This window comes from Anabrus simplex, chromosome 7 (genome assembly GCF_040414725.1).
Source record: "Anabrus simplex isolate iqAnaSimp1 chromosome 7, ASM4041472v1, whole genome shotgun sequence".
NCBI classification, from domain to species: domain Eukaryota; kingdom Metazoa; phylum Arthropoda; class Insecta; order Orthoptera; family Tettigoniidae; genus Anabrus; species Anabrus simplex.
This window is the reverse complement of record NC_090271.1, coordinates 7,528,940-7,552,695: the sequence shown is the minus strand read 5'-3', so window position 1 is coordinate 7,552,695 and position 23,756 is coordinate 7,528,940. Positions and strand designations below refer to the sequence as shown.

The 23,756-nt window shown below is 37.0% G+C and overlaps 1 protein-coding gene across 1 annotated transcript in view; it reads left to right on the top strand.

The window, feature by feature from the left end:
* LOC136876853 (WD repeat-containing protein 54) overlaps positions 1 to 23,756 on the top strand; it is a 240,518-nt gene that overhangs the window by 117,154 nt on the left and 99,608 nt on the right. Inside the window, exon 3 of the mRNA XM_067150611.2 lies at positions 22,881 to 23,091. Coding sequence (XP_067006712.2) covers positions 22,881 to 23,091 — 211 coding nt within the window. The remainder of the gene's footprint in view (positions 1 to 22,880; positions 23,092 to 23,756) is intronic.

The following is a 23,756-nucleotide window of genomic DNA, read 5'->3' as shown; positions in this document are numbered from 1 at the left end:
GGTCTTACGGTGACGATAGAACAGGAAAGGTCTAGGGATGGGAAGGAAGCGGCCATGGCCTTAATTAAGGTAGAGCCCCAGCATTTGCCTGACGTGAAAATGGGAAACCACGGAAAACCATCTTCAGGGCTGCCGACAGTGGGGTTCGAACCCACTGTCTCCCGAATACTGGATACTGGCCGCGGTTAAGCGACTGCAGCTATTGAGCTCAGTGATACTCATAAATAAGACTTTCAAATACACCGAATTCAGATAAGCCGGAGATCTGATTACATAAAAATATAGGGCCTACCTAATGTTACCCTTGTTTATGACATAATAAAAGAAAACTCACCATCTGGACGGGACACTCTTATTTCTCTCAGGATGTGATTTTCAGGAAAGTGCTTGATACACACAACTGTGTTGTGATTAACTATTAAATTCTCCTTGGGAATAGCCTTCTTCCATAACTTAACTCGTTCTTCATCAGAAGGAAACACTAATACCGGAGTGTTCTCTCCTTGTTTATAATTGGCTTTGCAGCCAGGCACACAGCAACTCTTAGGCATGGTGATTTCCCTCACTGATCATCTTAATTCAAGTACATACAATTCATGGTTAATAATAAAACAGAGAATGCACTAACTCAATTAATTTTACACTGTAAATATAACTTTACACAAATAAACTACAAAATTAAAACACTGAAGAACAATCTTCTTAAGCTATAGCTTCACATAAATACATGCTCACACTACGTTTTCTTCACTAATTAACAACTTTCCACTTAATAATGCAGTCGATGACGACTCATTCTCACATATATCTGAGTGAACACGCGGCCATCGTTAAAAATTTCAATAAAACTGCGAAAATCTATGTTTAACTCTACTAACTCATGTGCTAAACTTCCCCCCTAACGTTCAGCTGATTGACTTTCCCGCGCTCATTACAGTGCGGCCTGGACATCACGAAGGCAGTGGCATGACCATCGTTGTCAAAGGCTTTCTGGATATCTAAGAATATAGCAGTCAGATTAGCTTGTTTGTTTTTGGCTTCACGGAGAAGAGAGTCGAGTATCGCAGTGTTGACATGCGTTCCAGAGGAGTTAGTAAATCCTCGTTGATTGGGGTTTAAGACAACATGTTCACGAAGACGCCTGTCAAGGACCCGCTCAATTATTCTCCTTATTACTGAACAGATTGTGATAGGTCTCCAGTTCTTAATATTGAGTGTATCTCCACCTTTATGAATTAGAACAGTCCTGGCCTTTTTGAAGATAGAAGGTATAACCCCAGTTTTCAACATACGTGTGGCAATGTGAGATATTATGTCGACTGCAATACTGTCTTTGATAACTCTGACGAGGACATGGTCTGGACCGGGTGATGTGTCTACGGCTATATGATTAACAGCAAAGCTGATTTCATCTGGGCTTATAATATCATTAAATAAAATGTCAATTTGTTCCCTATCAATATCACTTGTATGAGATGGGTATTCGGATCGAATCATGTCATTAGGTTGCCCGAGAATTTCAGAGAAATAATGAAATATTTCATCTGAAGGAATTTTACAGTTTTCAGCATTGGAATTTAAAACAGATCTAATAGCCTTTCTGCGCTGATTGTAAAAGTGGTACAGGGTAAGCTGATATTTGTATTTTTTTCGGCGTTTTATTCGGTCCCGTTTTGTTGCCCGTTCAGGGTTGGTTGTCTGTTTATATTTCCTTTGGTTGTCTGTGATTTGTTTATTTCTCCTATACTGGTAGTATTTCCGTGACGGATGTTTGGGGCCTGGAAGTAGATCAATCGCAGAGGCCAAGAACTCACACCAAATGTTAATCTCATGGTCAAATTGCTCGTCTGTCAAATTGTTTAAAAATCTACTTCGCCACTGCATCATTTTCTGCTTAAATTCATGCGGTAGTGTGTTGACATCTTTAGTTTCCGTGTTAGCATTAGGGTCACTTTCTTGAAAGATTGTTTCGACATTTTGAGAGGGTCAACAAATTAATCTAAAAAGCCACCTAATCGATACTTTATTTCTTTTGCCTTTGGCAAACTTAAAAATACATTAACAAACACAGTACATGTTTCGACCACTTAGTGGTCATCTTCAGCTGTATATAAAAATCTTAGATGATAACATTTAAAAGCAAGCACATTGGATCTTATAAGTATATCCCATGGGAATCCAAAAACTATTGTTCTAGATGCTTTAAATGAATTGGAAGATGGGGGGGGGGGGGTTGGGGTAAGGAGATTTATGTGAATGATACTTAAATTACAGTATCGTTTACAATTGTGTTTAAAAAACTTAAATGATGAAAAACATATTTAAAATATTCAAAATCGTCTATGGTAAAATTCTTTTTGATAAAATTAGGTGGCGTGATTAAAAGTTCGTGTTTGTAACAATCTTCAGGCATTTGTGAGAAAATAATAACTTAATTAAAATTCGCGTCTATGGTGCTGTTAAACACTTTGTTTTTAATAAACACACTTAAAATATTCTAAAGTGTCTATGGTATGGCAGTTATTAAAAAAAAACACTTGTGCTTGAATGAAAGTTTATGTTAGAAGCACCAGTCTTCAGGTATTTATTGTTTATATTTGATAACTTCCTTGAGTGATATTCTTGTGGTTAAAAGGCCGTGTTGACTGTTTAACTTCCGAGAATTGCTCTTTGGAATGTGATAAAAGAATTTGTGTTAGTCGTTTAACTTGTTAAAACCCTGTGGTGGCTTCTGTTATACAAAATGGCGATCTGATTCGGGCAGCTTGCCTCGCGATCTGTAACCAGCAGGAGATCGTAATATATTAATATATAACATATGATAAAAGTAAAAAGCTCCGAATTCCAAATAGATAGCGGGAAGATATTTGTATTCGAGATTGCGTGGCCTTGACTTACCTTATCTGGCAAATGTTTAATCCGCGTTGCCTTGGAGAACTGCCTTCGTGCACGACCTAGTGTGATAGCGGTGTGACATGGTCTGATTATTCGTGGAATATTCCGGAGAAAGGGGAAGTAGAGTTGTGTCGTCATCTAGTACGTCTTGTGAGGGGGGAGGGATTACTGGTTGTGTTTCAGTGACGACGTGTTCGAGTATTTCATTTGTTTGTCTTGTTTGTTTACTGTTTACCATTTCCACGTATTTACTGAATTGTTCGTATAGGAGGTTTTTTTCGTTCGTTTTGTTTAGATTCCGTTCCCTGTTCTCTAGTTTATCGAGAGTAATGTGGATGTTTTCTAGGTTATTCATTAAACTTCCTTTATTAATCCTACTGATAATTTGGAGATCTTGTCTGATGTTAGTGAAATTGTGATTTGCCTCCTTCATATGAGCTCCCATAGCAGAGTATCTTCTGTATTTCTCTGCATTAACATGTTCCTGATATCTAATTAAAAAGCTCCACCCAGATTGCCCCACATAACGGTTTCAGTTTGAAATTCATTAACAAAATCATTACTAAGTGCAAATATCAACAACAAATTAAACTAAAGCAACAATCGGAGAATGCAAAGAAATACGTCAAATTCACCTTTAATAACTCGAGGATTTATGAAATCACGAATTTGTTTAAGAAGCACAATACCAAAATAGCTTTCTCAACCAACAACAATACAAAACACAGATTTTTTAATCACAATAAAGTCAATAAACTTAAAGATGACGAATTCCAGGAATCTGGCATTTACAGATTGACACGTACCCAGTGCAAAGAAACATACGTGGGACAATCTGGGCGGAGCTTTTTAATTAGATATCAGGAACATGTTAATGCAGAGAAATACAGAAGATACTCTGCTATGGGAGCTCATATGAAGGAGGCAAATCACAATTTCACTAACATCAGACAAGATCTCCAAATTATCAGTAGGATTAATAAAGGAAGTTTAATGAATAACCTAGAAAACATCCACATTACTCTCGATAAACTAGAGAACAGGGAACGGAATCTAAACGAAACGAACGAAAAAACCTCCTATACGAACAATTCAGTAAATACGTGGAAATGGTAAACAGTAAACAAACAAGACAAACAAATGAAATACTCGAACACGACGTCACTGAAACACAACCAGTAATCCCTCCCCCCTCACAAGACGTACTAGATGACAACACAACTCTACTTCCCCTTTCTCCGGAATATTCCACGAACAATCAGACCATGTCACACAGCTGTCACACTAGGTCGTGCACGAAGGCAGTTCTCCAAGGCAAAGCGGATTAAACATTTGCCAGATAAGGTAAGTCAAGGCCACGCAATCTCGAATACAAATATCTTCCCGCTATCTATTTGGAATTCGGAGCTTTTTACTTTTATCATATGTTATATATTAATATATTACGATCTCCTGCTGGTTACAGATCGCGAGGCAAGCTGCCCGAATCAGATCGCCATTTTGTATAACAGAAGCCACCACAGGGTTTTAACAAGTTAAACGACTAACACAAATTCTTTTATCACATTCCAAAGAGCAATTCTCGGAAGTTAAACAGTCAACACGGCCTTTTAACCACAAGAATATCACTCAAGGAAGTTATCAAATATAAACAATAAATACCTGAAGACTGGTGCTTCTAACATAAACTTTCATTCAAGCACAAGTGTTTTTTTTTAATAAGTGCCGTACCATAGACACTTTAGAATATTTTAAGTGTGTTTATTAAAAACAAAGTGTTTAATAGCACCATAGACGCGAATTTTAATTAAGTTATTATTTTCTCACAAATGCCTGAAGATTGTTACAAACGCGAACTTTTAATCACGCCACCTAATTTTATCAAAAAGAATTTTACCATAGACGCTTTTAAATATTTTAAATATGTTTTTCATCATTTAAGTTTTTTAAACACAATTGTAAACGATACTGTAATTTAAGTATCATTCACATAAATCTCCTTACCCCCAACCCCCCCCCCCCCCAATCTTCCAATTCATTTAAAGCATCTAGAACAATAGTTTTTGGATTCCCATGGGATATACTTATAAGATCCAATGTGCTTGCTTTTAAATGTTATCATCTAAGATTTTTATATACAGCTGAAGATGACCACTAAGTGGTCGAAACATGTACTGTGTTTGTTAATGTATTTTTAAGTTTGCCAAAGGCAAAAGAAATAAAGTATCGATTAGGTGGCTTTTTAGATTAATTTGTTGATTAAACTCATCGATACGGCCATGAAGTGGACAGCTTGCAATACGAATGCTAACCAAGCAGGAAATAGTACGAACATCTATCTTGAACTAAAGATGAAACCTGCAAAAGTAAGCACAGATATAACATTCCTGAAAGAATGTTTGATTAACAACCTGGTTCCTAATTTCTTAAAAGGGACACAAAGAAACAGTATACGCTCAGTATTCCAAATTTCAACCCAGAAAACAGTTAACCGTCTATGGCTTAAAAGAGAAATCAAATTTATGTATAGGAAGAAATCCTTCCTTAATCGGGAACTTTACCTAGCGCACCTTTCAGCGTCAATTAATTTGGTACCGTTAGAATGGGATTCTGTACAAAAATACTGTAGAGATAAAGTAGAGAGTCTAATGAACAAGAAACAGGCGACATTGAATAAGAAGTTAGAAAACCTAAAAAGCAATGCCCTAACTAAACAATATAAGCCTCACCCTAATAACACCTTTCAATTGTGAAAAACTCCCACCCCCTGTAAAAAATTTGTCTGACACGACTTTTACAGAACAAGAACTACTAATATTAGGCAAAGGTCCAAATCATAATTGGCAAAGTATCAACAACAAACTAGAATTAATACAAACGTTAGCAGAAACAGAAACGGCCATACAAACTCTTCCAGTCGACATTCAAAATGATGTACGGTACGAAGCAAAGAAAAAGATTCCCTCCGTAATTAAAGGATTATTAACTAATTCCGCCATTTCAAAAGTTGAGAAGGATCTTCAGCGTAAAATTAGGCAAAATGACGTAGTTATAACAAAAGCCGACAAAGGAGGAACAGTGGTAATATTAAATGAAACCGAATACATTAAGAAAACAGAAACTTTTTTCAATAGTAACAAGTTTAAGGTAATTGAGAAAGACCCCACCCTAAAAATCCAAAGGAATTTGAAAGGAATACTGAAACAATGCACCTTCCTTTTAAATGACCAAGAAGTCCATAAACTCATAAATATGAACCCTGGACTTCCTAAGGCAAGAGCTATGCCTAAATTACATAAAAAGGACGTACCTGTTAGGCCAGTAATTAATTTTTGGAAAAGTCCTACGTACAAAGCCTCTCAATTTATTCATAAGTTTTTGTCCCAAAACTGTGTTTTTTATACCAAAACCTCGATAAAAAACTCTAAAGAGTTTTGTAAGATCGCTAAAGATTTCAAATTAACTGGTTCTCACGTAACAAGTTCTTTCGACATTAAAGACATGTATACGAACATTCCTATAAAAGACACTATCAAGATTATAAAAACTAATTTATTAGACCATAAACGCATCAGCGAACCTGAAATAGAAAACTATCCTGGAATTCGTATTGAACCATAATTTCTTTTCTTTTAATAATAAAATTTATCAGCAAGATGGACTACCTATGGGAGCACCGGCCTCCGGAATTTTAGCTAACATATACCTCGATCACTTGGAATACATTCAGATAGTAGGCCACATTAAAGGACTAGATTTCTGGGTACGCTTTGTTGACGATACTTTTGTCATTATAAACAAAGAACTTAATGACAGTCAAAGTATTCTAAATACCTTAAATACTTTAGACCCAAACATTAAATTTACAGCGGAAGAAGAAGGAGGTACACTCAATTTTCTAGATATTCAAACAATCCGGATAAAGAACCATTTCCAGTTTAAAATACACAGAAAACCCACTTTTACACCGACTACAATTAAAAGCGATTCTTTACATCCCACTTCACAAAAGAAATCCGCCTACTACAGTTTCGTCAACAGGGCCTTTGAAATCCCGTTAACAGATACGGACAGAAAGAAGGAACTATCTTTCATTCGTCAACAAGCCTTACATAACGGTTTCAGTTTGAAATTCATTAACAAAATCATTACTAAGTGCAAATATCAACAACAAAGTAAACTAAAGCAATAATCGGAGAATGCAAAGAAATACATCAAATTCACCTTTAATAACCTGAGGATTTATGAAATCACGAATTTGTTTAAGAAGCACAATACCAAAATAGCTTTCTCAACCAACAACAATACAAAACACAGATTTTTTAATCACAATAAAGTCAATAAACTTAAAGATGACGAATTCCAGGAATCTGGCATTTACAGACTGACATGTACCCAGTGCAAAATTACATACGTGGGGCAATCTGGGAGGAGCTTTTTAATTAGATATCAGGAACATGTTAATGCAGAGAAATACAGAAGATACTCTGCTATGGGAGCTCATATGAAGGAGGCAAATCACAATTTCACTAACATCAGACAAGATCTCCAAATTATCAGTAGGATTAATAAAGGAAGTTTAATGAATAACCTAGAAAACATCCACATTACTCTCGATAAACTAGAGAACAGGGAACGGAATCTAAACGAAACGAACGAAAAAACCTCCTATACGAACAATTCAGTAAATACGTGGAAATGGTAAACAGTAAACAAACAAGACAAACAAATGAAATACTCGAACACGACGTCACTGAAACACAACCAATAATCCCTCCCCCCTCACAAGACGTACTAGATGACAACACAACTCTACTTCCCCTTTCTCCGGAATATTCCACGAACAATCAGACCATGTCACACCGCTATCACACTAGGTCGTGCACGAAGGCAGTTCTCCAAGGCAACGTGGATTAAACATTTGCCAGATAAGGTAAGTCAAGGCCACGCAATCTCGAATACAAATATCTTCCCGCTATCTATGTGGAATTCGGAGCTTTTTACTTTTATCATATGTTATATATTAATATATTACGATCTCCTGCTGGTTACAGATCGCTAGGCAAGCTGCCCGAATCAGATCGCCATTTTGTATAACAGAAGCCACCACAGGGTTTTAACAAGTTAAACGACTAACACAAATTCTTTTATCACATTCCAAAGAGCAATTCTCGGAAGTTAAACAGTCAACACGGCCTTTTAACCACAAGAATATCACTCAAGGAAGTTATCAAATATAAACAATAAATACCTGAAGACTGGTGCTTCTAACATAAACTTTCATTCAAGCACAAGTGTTTTTTTTTAATAACTGCCATACCATAGACACTTTAGAATATTTTAAGTGTGTTTATTAAAAACAAAGTGTTTAACAGCACCATAGACGCGAATTTTAATTAAGTTATTATTTTCTCACAAATGCCTGAAGATTGTTACAAACGCGAACTTTTAATCACGCCACCTAATTTTATCAAAAAGAATTTTACCATAGGCGCTTTTAAATATTTTAAATATGTTTTTCATCATTTAAGTTTTTTAAACACAATTGTAAACGATACTGTAATTTAAGTATCATTCACATAAATCTCCTTACCCCCAACCCCCCCCCCCCCAATCTTCCAATTCATTTAAATCATCAAGAACAATAGTTTTTGGATTCCCATGGGATATACTTATAAGATCCAATGTGCTTGGTTTTAAATGTTATCATCTAAGATTTTTATATACAGCTGAAGATGACCACTAAGTGGTCGAAACATGTACTGTGTTTTTTAATGTATTTTTAAGTTTGCCAAAGGCAAAAGAAATAAAGTATCGATTAGGTGGCTTTTTAGATTAATTTGTTGATTAAACTCATCGATACGGCCATGAAGTGGACAGCTTGCAATTTTGAGAGGGATCAACCCTCTGTCGATTTCTAGAAACTAAAATTTGGCGGGATATCAGGATGAGCTCTGCTGATGTGTATTTTGACCCCACGGGAACTGGAGTAATAACATCCGCAGTGTGGACACTGACAATTTATGTCATCAAATGCCTGGTTTGAAGAATTCGCACTGTGTCTAGCTGATAAATTTGTATGAAGAGTTTGAGATGCCTGAGGAATTCCTAAATTAACGTGCAATTGTTCACTATCTAACAATGATGAGTCCTGAGATAGTTGCTCGTGAGCTCTTGCTATGTGTATGTTAATGCCCCCTTTTTAAACTTTCTGTGACATATCTTGCATTCAATAAATGTAGGCACAGCACTTGAAGTGCTTGATGCTTCCCGAGAATCGACCATGCTTTGGAGTTTTGGGCTGATCTGTAATAATGCTGTTTTTGAATGATAGATCTTACCGAGTCAGATGGTTCTCTCCACTGCTAACACAAAGGTAAATAGCTGATGTGAAGTGTCAGAATAATAATAATAATAATAAGAATAATTGTACCGGGCGGTACACCTCCACGCTGCTAGTTCAAATATTGCGCCAATTGAAACTCCTCTACAGGAGAAAGCCTGAACTTAAAAAACTGTATTAACTCAACAGTTTCTCCGAATATGGCTCTGTGTGAATTTTGATGTGTTTTTGGTTGTAATTGATCAAGAAGTGTGGATGTTCTCTACCAGATGTCTCTACTAAAAACTATGATTACGCACTCTGGTGCGAAGGAATGAACTTTCTTGAAGAAATTTTGTATTCAAAAGTTGTTGTCTTTACTAAATTTTGTGCTTTTATTTTTTGGGGTTGGCAATATTAATCTTTCTGTCCGCCAGTTTTGAACTCAGCCTATCCCGAATTTCTTTAATTAATTTTTGACCAATAGTGTCTTTCTTCTTCGATGTTGATGTATAACTTTTAGCTCATTCTTGAAAGGTCTCGAATTTTCCACGAGGGTATAAAAACTGCTGATTTTCTTGTCTCGGTGCCACTTCAGTAACATCTAACTTAGTGTGTGGATATGTAGCAGGGCGCGGGAAGCGCCTCTTTCTTCAAGCAGCAGTTCTTCTACAAGGTAATGGCCTTTTAACATCTTTATTTCTTGCTAGCTCAGCAGTCTAACTCTCGGGGAAGGTTCGAAACCTTTAATATGTAACCCATCTTTTTAAAATGTAAATTCCTTTTCAGTCTATGTAAAAACTACAAATCTCTTTAACTGTAAAGCGGGGATAGAGAGTGATTTACCCTCTTGAGCTCCCCTTCATTTTGAAATTGAGGTGACTACGTTTTCATAACCGTTTCTTCTCTTCCTTAATGTATTAAAGTTTTCTCATGCGAGTCACCTCTCTAGCTTGGGATTAGCCCATGTATTATTGGCCTAGCGCCACACAGGTCTTTAAAAAAAACTTTAGTGTAGGAGTGCAAGTAATCGCCTCCATTCAATTTTGTATTTTGGGCCATTCGTTTAACTCGTTTTGTTTTCCTTCCTGAGAAGGCCCAGTAGATTGGGTACGAGGTACCCCTGTACCATTATATGTGTGCCTTGAGGGCAGTTAGTGTGAAGTCTACTTATGGCCTCCTGATAGGCTTGAACTTTGAGAGCGGGTCTGCTCTTTCCTAAATTTGATTTCTGTGTGCCTCTATGAGGCTTAGCATTGTAATTGGGAGCAAGTGCTCCTTGGCATGATGGGGTTTTCTGCCCCTTTGTTCAATTTTGTACCTTGGTAAAGTTGGGCTAATAGCTCAAGGATTGTGATTGTGGAGCTCGAAGCCCAGACCTTGTAATAATCCCCTAACACTTGTACTTTCTTTGTATCTGATTTTGGCTTGTTGTTGACTTGTTAAGTTTTCAAATTCTATGTCACCATTGTTAAGTTTTGAAAATATAACCTTTGTTGAAATTTTAATTCATCTTTCGAACTTGTAGTTAGACCCATTCCAGCCCGTACCTTCTTTCACCTCTGCTGTTCCACAGAAACCTCGGAACAAAAATAATAATAATAATAATGCTTATATATCGTCATATGTTCAACGACAGTGGTACAGAAATCAACCAACGAAGTCGTCATAGAGGGTACCCCACAATGTTATCACGGAGGTTGTACATTGGTAATGTAACGGAGGAAAATCAGATGCAGATCATTAAAATAATCTATACTATATCATAAAGGTTCTACCACAGTACTTCCATCCAGTTAATTATATTGTAAGATTTGTTATATAAATTCAATATATATCCAATCAAATGTCCAAATGCAGCACCTAACCTAGATTGTTGGTATCGTATGTAAGTAAATTAGATTGTTCAGCCACAAACAATATGGTCACGAGATGATAAAATTCTTACTCATAAGGGCCTCAAGACTGCCAGTTGTCCTAAACGGAGATTGTATTAGTTAATCTTCAAAATATTCGTGATATAGAATAACATAGCAACCATCAAACAATGCGTGTACTAACCTATAAGTATACGACAAAACAACTATAAACGCAGAAAACGATACAAGCCACAATGTAAACTATGAAACATATTTCAAAATATCTTCAAGACCAGAGAAACTATAATAAAAATGAATATTAACCGTAATAAAATGTCAAATATCAAGATCGGGAAGTGTCTCTTGACTACCAAGTCACCGCCTTCTTCAAAGTTCCAAGCTGATTTTTGTTATGAATTTTTCTCATATCCTCCACGTCTATAAATTTCTCATTTTTTTCCCCTCATCTCTAAACAGTTTCTCATAAGATGTGCCCATCCACCGTATTTCTCTTTTTGAAATATCTACATTTGTCCAATTTCCCTAGTGTCCTCTTATTTTTTACACTGTGAAGCAATTTGTTTCTTTTTAGTATCTGTAACCCTTAGGACTACAGTTTTACAAATTCTTTGCTGATCCAATAGTATCCCATCCCTCCCATTTCTAAAATGTTCTGTACCTGCATCCACCCAGTATCCTTGGTTCTGATATTTCATTTGATGTTGGGAGGCTATCTGTAGCACTGCATCACTGCACATCATTCTCACTCCACAGTTAGCTGTACATTTACTCGTGATTGCATCAAATGTGGGAACTCTCCCTTCAGTCACTAGATCTCTGCGATGTGCTTTATTCACAAATCCGACGAGTACTCTTTGAGATATTAATATTATCGCATGAGAGTGTCCTGCGTTGTTGGTCCTGTAATCTTCGTACTTTTAGTTTATTCTCCGTTGTCCTTTAATCTTTCCATGCTACCACAATTGGATGGTCTCCCGGAGGAACTATTTTGTCCAGTAACTGTCTGCAGTTTCCTTTTTCAACCAAAAAAATTATCACTTCCCGTCCTCCACCCCAACCGAGTAATCTTCCTTCTATTTTTTATTTCTAAACTACGTAATGCCCACAACCAACTCATTTCTTTCACAAAATCTACAAGTTTTTTCCAATATCAGTGTGGTCCAATTACTTCTTCATCATTTTACAGACTGGTTTAGTGCAGTCCTCCATGCCATCTTATCCTGTGCTACACTTTACATTTCTATGGAACTGCTTGCTCTAATCATACCTTGGTCTACCTCTACTGTTCTTACCCTCAATACTTGTTGTGTGAATGGATTTTCTCCATCTATTATGCACTTCAGTCACTCCTTATTTCCCTAGTATGCCTCTTCAGCGATGCCTAGGTCATCTATGACAGCTCTTGAGGATCCAACCAGCCTTAGGGCTGAATACCCACCATACACATACATAGTATTATTATTAGTATTGTCACACTAATTGCCATACTGATTTGTAACTTAGTCTTAGTATCTCTGTCCATAGTATTATTTCTTTATAGAATTACTATGTCTTACTTTTATGTTTACATTTTTACATTTTTAATTTAAAGTGGTTAAGTGTAAGAGAGGGCCGTGAGCCCTAACTTCGCCACAAATGTAAGTCAGGAATAAATAAATAAACACTTCCCTAAAAAAAACTGAACAAGTCCTGGGTGTCGTTAAGATGTGTGTTATCATTCTATCTCTTATTCTAATCATATTTAGCCAAATCGATCGCCTCTCACCAAATCAATTCAGTATCTCTTCATTTGTGATTCGATCTAGCCATCTGACCTTTAGCATTCTTGTGTAATACCATATTTCAAAAGCTTCTATCCTCTTTCTTTCTGAGCTAGTTATCGCCCATGTTTCACTTCCATACGCTCCAGACGAAAGTCTTCAGAAACATCTTTCTAACAGTGTTCCTTACTTCTGCCATCATAAGTTATTTTACTCCCCAAGTAACAATATTCATCAACTTCCTTTAAGACTTCATCACCTGACTTTGTTCAACTGCACTCTATTACTCTAATTTTGGACTTATTTATTTTCGTCTTGTACTCCTCACCCAAGACTCCATCCATACCATTCAGTAATTTCTCCAGATCCTCTGTAGACTCAGATAAAATAAGAATATCATCAGCAGATCTCAGCGTTTTGATTTCCATTCCTTGGATTGTAATTTCTTTTCCAAATTCTTCTTTGATTTCCTTTACTGCCTGTTCTATATAAAAATTGAAAAGGAGAGGGGACAAACTGCAGCTTTGCTTCACTCCTTTCTGGATTGCTGCTTCTTTGTCAAAACACATGATTCTTATCACTGCAGATTGATTTTTATATAGATTGTAGATAATTCTTCATTCTCAGTATCTGATCACGATCACCTTCAGAATCTCAAATAGTTTGGTCTAATCAGCATTATCAAATGCCTTTTCTAGATCTACAAACGCCATGTATGTGGGCTTGTCCTTCTTAATTCGATCCTCTAACATCAGTCGTAAAGTCAAGATAGCTTCACATGTTGCTACATTTCTTCTGAAGGCAAACTGATTCCTCCCAGCTCAGTTTCAACTTGTCTTTCCATTGTTTGGTAAATAATACGTGATAAACTTTGCAGGCATGAGATACTAAACTAATGGTGCGGTAATTTTCACAATTGTAAAAATTGGATGGCACTTCTCCTGTCTCATACATCTTACGTACTAAATGAAATAACTTTGCCAAGCTGGTTTCTCCTATGGCAGTGAGTAATTTAGAGAGATTCCAGGTACCTTGTTCCTACTTAGGTCTCAAAGCTCTGTCAAATTCTGACCTCACAATTGGACCCCCGACTTCATCAGTATCAACAGCCTCTTCTTGTTCGAGAACCAGATCATCTACGTCTTTAACTTGATACAACTGTTGGATATGTTCTTGTCATCCTTCTGCCTTGTCTTCTTTTCCTAGAAGTGATATTCCATCTGAGCTCTTAACATTCATACACCTAGTTTTGCTTTCTCCAAAGGTTTCCTTGATTTTTCCTATATTCAGCATTTACCTTTCCTACAACCATACAACCTTCAACACCCTTGTACTTCTCTTTCAGTCATTCTTGCTGAGCTGTCCTGCTTCCCCTATCCACTTCATTTTTTAATCGCCTGTATTCTTTTCTGCCCTCTTCATTTTTTGCATTCTTGTATTTCCATCGTACATAAATCAGGTCTAGAATCTCCTGCGTTATCCCTTGATTCTTAGTTGATTACTTTTTTTCTTGCTAACATTTCTTCAGCAGCCCTAGAGACCTCATTGTTCACGACTATCCACTCTTCCTCTATTGTGTTTCCTTCAGCCTTTTCATTTAGGCCTTGTGCAACATGTTCCTTGAAACAATCCCTCACACTCTTTTCTTTCAACTTGTCTAGAGCCCATCTCCTTGCATTCCTTCCTTTCTTCAATTTCTTCGACTTCAGATTGAATTTCATGACCAACAAGTTGTGGTCAGAGTCCACGTCTGCTCCTGGGAAAGTCTTGCAATCCAACACCTGGTTTCTGAATCTCTGCCTAATCATGATGAAGTCTATTCGATAACTTCCCGTGTCTCCAGGTCTCATCCACGTATACAGCCATCATTTATGGTGTTTGAACCAAGTGTTAGCAAGGACTAAATTATGATCGGTTCAGAATCAATCAGCCGATTTCTGCTTTCATTCCTTTGTTCCAGGTCGAATTCTCCTACTGTGTCACCTTCTCTTCCTCGGCTTACCACTGCATTTCAGTCTCCCATCACAATTAAATTCTCGTCACCTTATACATATTGTATTAAATTTTCTATCTCTTTGTTCATTCTTTCGATTTCTTCATCATCCGCTGAACTAGTAGGCATATAGACCTTCACTATTGTGGTAGGCATTGGTTTGATGTCTATCCTGACAACAATAATCCTTTCACTATGCTGGTCGTAGTAGCTTACCCACTGCCCTATTTTCTTATTCATTATTAAACCAACTCATGCATTTTGCCTGTTTGAGTTTGTGTTGATAATTCTGTAGTCGCCTGACCAAATTCCTGTTCTTCCTGCCAACGTACTTCACTTATGCCAACTGCATCTAACTTGAGTCTATCCATCTCTCTTTTCAGGTTCTCTAACCTACCACAAGGATTCAAACTTCTAACATTCCACGCTCCAACTCACAGAATGTCAGTATCCATCTTCCTGATGATCGCTCCTGTAGTCCCCACCCGGAGATCCGAATGGGGGGTATTTTACCTCCTAAGTATTTTACCTGGGAGGAAGCCATCATCAGTACGTCACTCATACAGAGAGACCTGTGTGTCCTCGGGAGTTAGTTACAGCTGTAGTTTTCTGTTGCTTTCAGCTGTGTAGCAGAATCAACACAGCTAATCCATGTTGAGTATTATTACATGGCCATATCAGTCAATCATCTAGACTGCCACCCTTGGAACTTCTGAAAGGCTGCTACTCCCCTTTCGATGAACCATTCGTTAGTCTCTCGACACATACCCATTGCTTCATTGGTTCACAGGGTTCTTCCTTAGTCTGTGCATTGAAGTCACCCATCACTGTCACTACCACATCAGTAATTTCTCTTCTCAGTTTCTCCTCAAATTCCTCAGTATCCTCTTCTGTGCTTGCAATCTAGGATGTCTGCACTTCATTCTATCCGATCGCTTATGCAATCCCCATTTTGAACTACTCTTCAAGACTGCTCCAGTCCTTCCTTTCTCCTTGCATTTACTTCACTTGGTCTCATCATTGCTCCATCCTCTTCCTTCAGCTTTCCCCATCACCATCATCACTTTCCTGTTCCCCCAGCATCCCGAGTATTGTGCTTTGTCAGCAGGGTATGCCCTAACCTGTTGTATACAAGGAATCGGTACACAGAAACACAACATAAATGTATTGCTTCAGTAAGTTTTTACACAATATGTACATAAATATAACTAAACTTTTCTTGAAGCTGGATGAACTTGTACGCAATTAATGATGATATTACAGTAGACTGAGGGTCTGTTGAAATATATACTTTATATACATGAGAGTTCTATATACACACGAATCTATGTTGCAGAGATAGTCTGTCAAATAAGAGAGAGTTCAAGATAGTCGAAAACTATCTGCCTTGTACAATTACTAGTGTAACTTGCAATGAAATTTCGTACTAACAGAATGCTAGTAATTGCCGTAGGCTTGTCAGGAGCTGACATAAATATTCACAATTAGTAGAATACTAATGTTGATGTCGGAGCATAAGTGAGGACTGTGGGATGAGTAGAATACTGACATCGGGGCTCGACGTGGTTACAGGAAGCGGGGGGTGAGGCAGTGCCTAGAGATGAAACCTCACAACCAGAATTCAGTCCACCTGTTCGATACACATGTTTAAGAAGGATAGCCTCCGTGTTCGACTTTCAGTGTAATCTGGCGTTGGACACTGGGGAGTCCTGGGAAGTAGCGGAATGCTGCTCCTTTTATAGCGCTGGCTGACGTCACAAGCAAGCGCACTGCAGTAACCTCGTAGAGTCTGGAAAGATCCGGGCTGCGGCGTGTTGCGGAGCTATCAGGCGCATAGCTGAGATCGCGAAGGACACGCAACATAACCTTTTACAAAGCTGGTTTTCTTGCAGAACGATCGCCACTCCCAAAGTCATCTTGGAGCTACTGCTAGCAGTTCTTCTTAGAGAAGAGCCACTCTACTTGAGGACAGACGCTGGGACTTGTACTGCGCAGTGAACTAATAGTTTGTCACTCGTGGTTCTGTGAATGTGTGCAGGCAGCTCTCCTGTAACACATCAAGACCAGATAATGGCACAAGAAGAAGCTCATCTCTATCGTAGAGAAGGTGTTCATATAATATGAAAGCAGAACCCGGACGAAAAGAAATATGAGAGCAATCTAGAAATGTAGTTTCCGTTTAAAAAAAGAGAAGACAACATAGCTACTTGATTGGCACCTGATACTGCCATGTTGGAGCTATGTCATAGAAGTCTTCCTCCTGAGAATGGAACCAACGTGTGGTATTCGTCTTCAGCTCTTCGTCCGTGTAAAAATGCTGACCAAAGGACAGGAATTCCTTGAGGTGCAAGAGAAGATGAAAATATCTGGTAGCAAGATCGGGACCGTACTGTGGACCATGAAATACCTCCCGGCCGAACTCCTGTCTGCGCTGAGCATTTCCCTCCTCTTGTTTTGAATGGCTCTTCCTAATTTCCGTTGAAACTTTTATCGCAGACCGAACCTTGCAGGCAGCATCATTTCGAGCCACTGCTACTGCGTTATCGACACCAGGCGAGACTTGATTGCTACATCATCGATCTGTCGCGCGTGCTTGTATTTCACAGCTAAATATGTTTACTTTTCAAGAAAGGAAATAGGGAAACTTAATTCCTGCATGTCCTGCATAAAATAGAAACTTTTGAAATATGGTGTTACAGATAAAAGTTGAAGGTGAGTCAGACAGAGCAAGTCACAAATGAAGTTAGCAAGTGGAGAAATAGACTGTAACTTGTTCATTGATTTTAGAGGTAATAATGTTAGAAGACATGTTATCGAGAAGTTAGTGCAGTTAGTTTAGCAGTGCACAAGCATCAGAAGTACTGATCACTATTACGCCCTTCCCACGTCCAGGATGGTTCACGTAAAACAAATCCCGACCAGTCTCTCAGGGTTCATAAATATATATATTTTTTACATGGGATCAAAAATACACCGATACGTCAAGTAGTATTTCATCTATCAGCTGAGTTGATGGACGTCTCCATATTGCAAGAATATTCAATAATTCAACGTCTTAACTCTAAGTTAGCTTACACCATAGCAGAAAATTATAAGTAACACCTCATGTAAATCTTAACTATTATTATTTATTCAAAAATAGAAATGCTGGTGAAGGAAAATGTAATCTCAAAATTAAAATTAAGAAATGATTAATTAACACTTGATCTGATGGCTTAAAGTATTTGTTAATGATCATTATTATCATTTATCTTATTTTCATCACAATTGAAATGTGTTATTGTTCCATCTTTATACAATAATCATTAAAAAACTGGTAAAATATGCAAAAATGCATGGGAAATCAGTAGTTATGTTGATGTAATATTTATCTATACACATCAGTTTCTGTTACTTTTAACATTCTTAGCTGTTCTTAGGACAATCTATTAAAATAAGATTTATTGATCTCTGGTTGGATTATCTCAAGATATCGTTGGAATATCCTGCTATAAGCATCTGGAAAAGCAATAAGTTTCTTATTTAATAGCAAAAGTTTGCTTGTGATCAATTAAAGCTACTATATAATCCAAATTCATGTCTTATATTAACTTCCCTTTATAACATAAATTAATCATTGAGTATAACAAGATATTCAGATCCTTAAGTGTGCTTGAATATCAATATGTGACCTTGCACGAATCAAATAAAGTATCTAGGGAACATCATTTTCGAAGACATTGTGCGATATCAATTCAGTTACACCTCCATACAAAGTAGCAATAACCATCCATATTAATCTAAGTATGCCATAATTAATTTAAGAGAATGCAATTTTCAGTGGAAATTCTAAGTTAAAAAATGTCCAAGTAAATGAATACTCAATCTTTTAGGAATGTTTTTGATGATTTTATCCTATCATAATATTCAATGAAAATCAAAACACAACATTGTTATCATAATGTATGGTTTTTTGACAAAGTATAATGTGATTAAATCATGAACATATGTGATCCTAATATGCATCAATCATCTCATCTCTCTCTTCAAATATTCCATTTCCATTTATTATCTCATCGTGGCAACACATATTCCCATAATTCATCTTTCATTTCTTTCATATAACAACATTACATCTTCTTCATTACTCATTTCAAATCTTATTATTATTTCACATATTTCATGTATTTACCTTTCTTGATGCACAAATAACCTTATCCTTGTATATTTATATCATTGGATCACTATCTTCTTAAATTATGTCAACATTTCTTCTGTCTGCTGTCATTTCCATATCTAGTGCGATTCTAACTCATGATAATGTATCACCTATATACACATTAACATATAGCTTGGTATACTATTAAAATCTTAACATATTCTCCTCATAAGATTTTCAAATATGATATGGCATAATATGTTTGGATTCTTTGCTTTCACTAAAATACTATTATCACATTACTATATCACACTTCCTAACTTGGGTTAATTATGTTTCTTAAGAAGACTACCTATTCCCTTCTATTCCTTTTATATCGATATAATAGATAAATCACTCACGAGAATCTAACACAGTTTAGGTTATTTTGAAGACAATAATGGTAAAATATACTAAGCTTTGACTACAACTCACCAGTTCACGTGTCCGGCTCCATGGCTAAATGGTTAGCGTGCTGGCCTTTGGTCACAGGGGTCCCGGGTTCGATTCCCGGCAGGGTCGGGAATTTTAACCTTAATTGGTTAATTGTGCTGGCACGGGGGCTGGGTGTATGTGTCGTCTTCATCATCATCACGACGTGCAGGTCACCTACGGGAGTCAGATTAAAAGATCTGCACCTGGCGAGCCGAACATGTCCTCGGACACTCCCTGCACTAAAAGGCATACACCATTTCATTTCATCAATTCATGTTAATGTCTACCAATCTATATACATTTTATTTAAGAACTGATCTCATTTTCCTTTGCTTCTGGAATGAAATCATTGCTCGTTCATCCTCCGCAATCCTGGGTGATGTTCATCTTGCGTGGCTGGTCATCTAGGTATCATCTGTGGTGTTGGTCCAGCTCAGGTTTATCCAGGTAGCTCATCTCATGTCTTCTTAGAGAGCTATATGGATCTTGAATTGCTCAATTACAAAGAAAATACATTGATGAAATCAGCTGTAGCATATGAATGATATCAAAGCCTTCTAACATACTATAACAATTAGATTTTGTGTAAGATTGCTTTGCGTAATTCTAATTTCTATCAGACCTCCAAATTGTCTGCAATTATCTCAATTTATGTGTCATTTAGAATTGCTTCATGAATGGCACAATGATGATATTGCGTTATATGAACTGCTTGGTTCTCTGGTCAAAGCCTTTTTCTTTCCATCTATAGTATGGCTGATAACCAAGTCTTGTCACGTATCTTATATACAGTATTGTACCAGGAATGCCTACAGCCTGGCACATCATATTTGCATTTCATAATTAATGAATTGATAGCTTTAACATTCCACATTCGAGACTCAGCTGCTCGCTATGTGTGTGATCGAGACAGCGCTATGTCACAGGCAGGGAACCGGGTGGGTGACGTAATCGAAATGTGTTGCAGACCCACCCATCTAGAATGATCTCGAAGCATTTTAATCTAAACGCCGCAAACTACAAAAATATGAAGTACACCAGCATGAAGCTCGTTTTTGAAAAGTAAAGTAGCCAAAATTTGAAGGAAATCCTCCACTAGTTTCCGAGATATTAATATGGAAACAAAACGCATTTTCTTCGCTTGAGCAGTGAGCCAGCCAGCTTTCAGTATATAAGAGCATCGCCTCGCTGGGTACAGGCAGTTGCAATATACAACTCGACCATGTGAGATGGTGCTATTGTCGTGTCGCGTTACGCAAAGTGATCCTTCGGAGTTATGAAACGTCTGCCGTATGGAAAGACTTAGAAAAATTTGGCGTATAATAAGATGAGACATAAATTTTCTGTCGTGTTGTGGACTTGTAAAATTTTCAGTGTGCGTTAAGTTGAACTCTGTCATTCTCAGATACAGTGTTATGGACTTGAAAAAAGGCTGCGTGTGACGATTTGAACTTTTTGATGGTGCACTTCCGAACTTGATAACATTTCTACGTGTGTTTATCATTGAACTGTAACTGCTCGTAACTTAGAGTATTTTAATAATCAGAAACTCAATAATTGTCATAGCCGAATGTGAACAATTTCTCAGATATGACTAATGTTTGAACAGTGATATTAGGCAATTGAGTAAACCTTAAGGACATTTTATGTCATTTATAGGAAATACTAACTTAAGTGAAGCTAATTAACATTGAAAACTTACTTAAGACTTGTGTTGGTGGTAGCTAGAGACAGTTAAACCCATCATGTGTAGACTGGACTTACACTCGCTATTTCCATAAACTGTGAACTTTAAGTTTCGCTTCGAACTTAATACAACGAGCTCTGAACGTCATGAACATTGTGTTCAGTGAAAATATCTCACATTATATGAACTGTATCTTTAAAAGCTCATGTTATTTAAGAACTGTGACATTTGTTTCAAAAACTTCAGACTGTGCTTTAATTCATTTTGAAAGCCATTACTATTTTTGAGCATTACTTTGAAGTGAGATACTCGACTGTGTTACAAAGTGCAGATTATGAACTTTGATTCAAAATTCATGTGATTCTAAATGCAATGCTATTTATTCTTGACTTCCAAATATTCAAATAACAGACAGTGCTACATGAATCAGTGTCAGTTGAACTTTCTCATGTGTTAACAACATTCTACGACACCAGAAATCGTGACACCTGATTCAACGTGGGACATAGTACGACGTTGGAGGTAATACGTGGTTCGACGAGGGATATGGAACGAGGTACGACGTTGATGGGGCTTGGTTCTACGTCTTGCTGACAACATCGTTGGAGTTCCACTTGCTGCTTGCGGAGCCGTATTCACCAGTTCCAGCCTACGCAAAACTCAGGTGATATGAGTGCATTTAGCATTTTAATCTGGTAAAAGCAAGTGAATACTATTGCACTAGACAATCCTTGACTTATTGAAGGGACACATTTCCAAATCATTTTTTTGAAGTGCTACGTTAACCACCAATTACAAGTGCCTAAAAATGAAAGTTCATTTTTCGTGTGATTATTCATTTAAGAATTTAATCAGACTTTAGGCATCAATTTAAAAAGACTGTAGGGTTTCATATGAGTGATTTATGAAGGAAAATGTTTATTTTTGAACATTCCAAAGACTTGTGAAACCACATTCAACTTATGAATTTCAATTTAATAATTTAAACAGACTGTAGGCATGAATGTAAAAAAGACTGTAGGTTTCATATGAGTGTGATTGATGAAAATAAGTGTTTATTTTGAACTTCTAAAGACTTATGCACTCACTGTATGAATTTTGTGAAGGGAAAAGTTTATGTTCAACTTTATTTATATCAGAGAGTTTCTGAATTTCAATTTTGAGTTAACCATACCCATGAGAGAAGATATTTTTCAAGTTATTTTCAAAATCTAAAATGCGAGATAAGAAGAGGGTTATTTTTCACCTAGATTTTGAATAAATTTTCATTAGGAAAATAACATTATAATTTTGCCCTGCGAACTACCTTTTCTGTACCGGCTCCTAAGGATCGTACACTACCTGAGACCTTTCCCATGCTCAACAGCCCAACAACTTTTCCTGGTACAGTATATATATATTATATATGAAACACGTTTTATATTAATATTTTCTCTGTTTTGCGTTATTTTGTTATTCTATCGACGATAATAACTTATTTTTCTTAAATTATCTTTTTTCTTGATATTTTAAGAGATTGAGTATGTTTCTCAGCCACAGTACATTTGTACAGTGTTGGTTCTTTAACAATTTGTCTTTCACTGCCAATACGTTTCAACATTGCATTATTCTGAACTTCCATGACGTTTTACAATGTCATTCGTTATGTTGTCAGTAATCGCATTCATTGCAACTTGATTGATTTTTATTTCTGAAATAGTGTAATGCTGGTTGCTTGTTTGTTCTTTACAGGAAATAACTCTGGAACTATCAGAGTGTTCCACATATCCGAAGATTTCAGTGAATTTAAGTTGGTTGATCAGCTGCCGGTTCATCAGAAGTGTATAACAGATTTAGCAAGCAACCAACACGATCTGCTAGCGTCGGCTGATGACTCGGGAACTATTGTTCTCTATGATGTTGGGAATGACACAAGATGTTTGGCAGCAATACAGAGTTTTGGGTAAGAAACTTCAGTTGGATAAATGATTCAGGGTTGTCATCTAGTGCAAGCTTTGCTCTGTCAATTCCTTCTTGCAGTTTATGAACACGTTGTTATTGGGTCAATAGACTGGTTTGATGCAGCTCTCTATGCCACCCTATCATGTGCTTCATTTCAACGTAAATTGTACATCCTATATCTGCTTGTCTACCCCTACCGTTCTTACCACCTACAGTTCCCTCACAAGACGTGGGTGTCCTCTCATTCTGTCTCTTCTCTCACCAGTTTGATTCAGTATCTCCTCATTTGTGATTCCATTTCCCAGCTCACCTTCAGCATTCTTCTGTAACACCACACTTCATAAGCTTGTATTCTCTTTCTTTCTGAGCTACTTATGGTCCATGTTTCACTTCCATACAGTGCAACACTGCAGATGAAAGTCTTCAAACACATCTTTCTGATTTCTGTATCGATGTTCAAAGTGAGCGAGTTTATTTTCTTAAGAAAGGCCTCCCTTACTTGTGCTAGTCTGAATTTTATGTCCTCCTTACTTCTGATATCAATAGTTATTTTACTACCCAAGTAACAATATTTTAAGACTTCATTTCCTAATCTAATATTTCTTGCATCACCTGACTTCACTTGACTACACTTCGTTACTTTTGTTTTGGACTGTACTCCTTCTC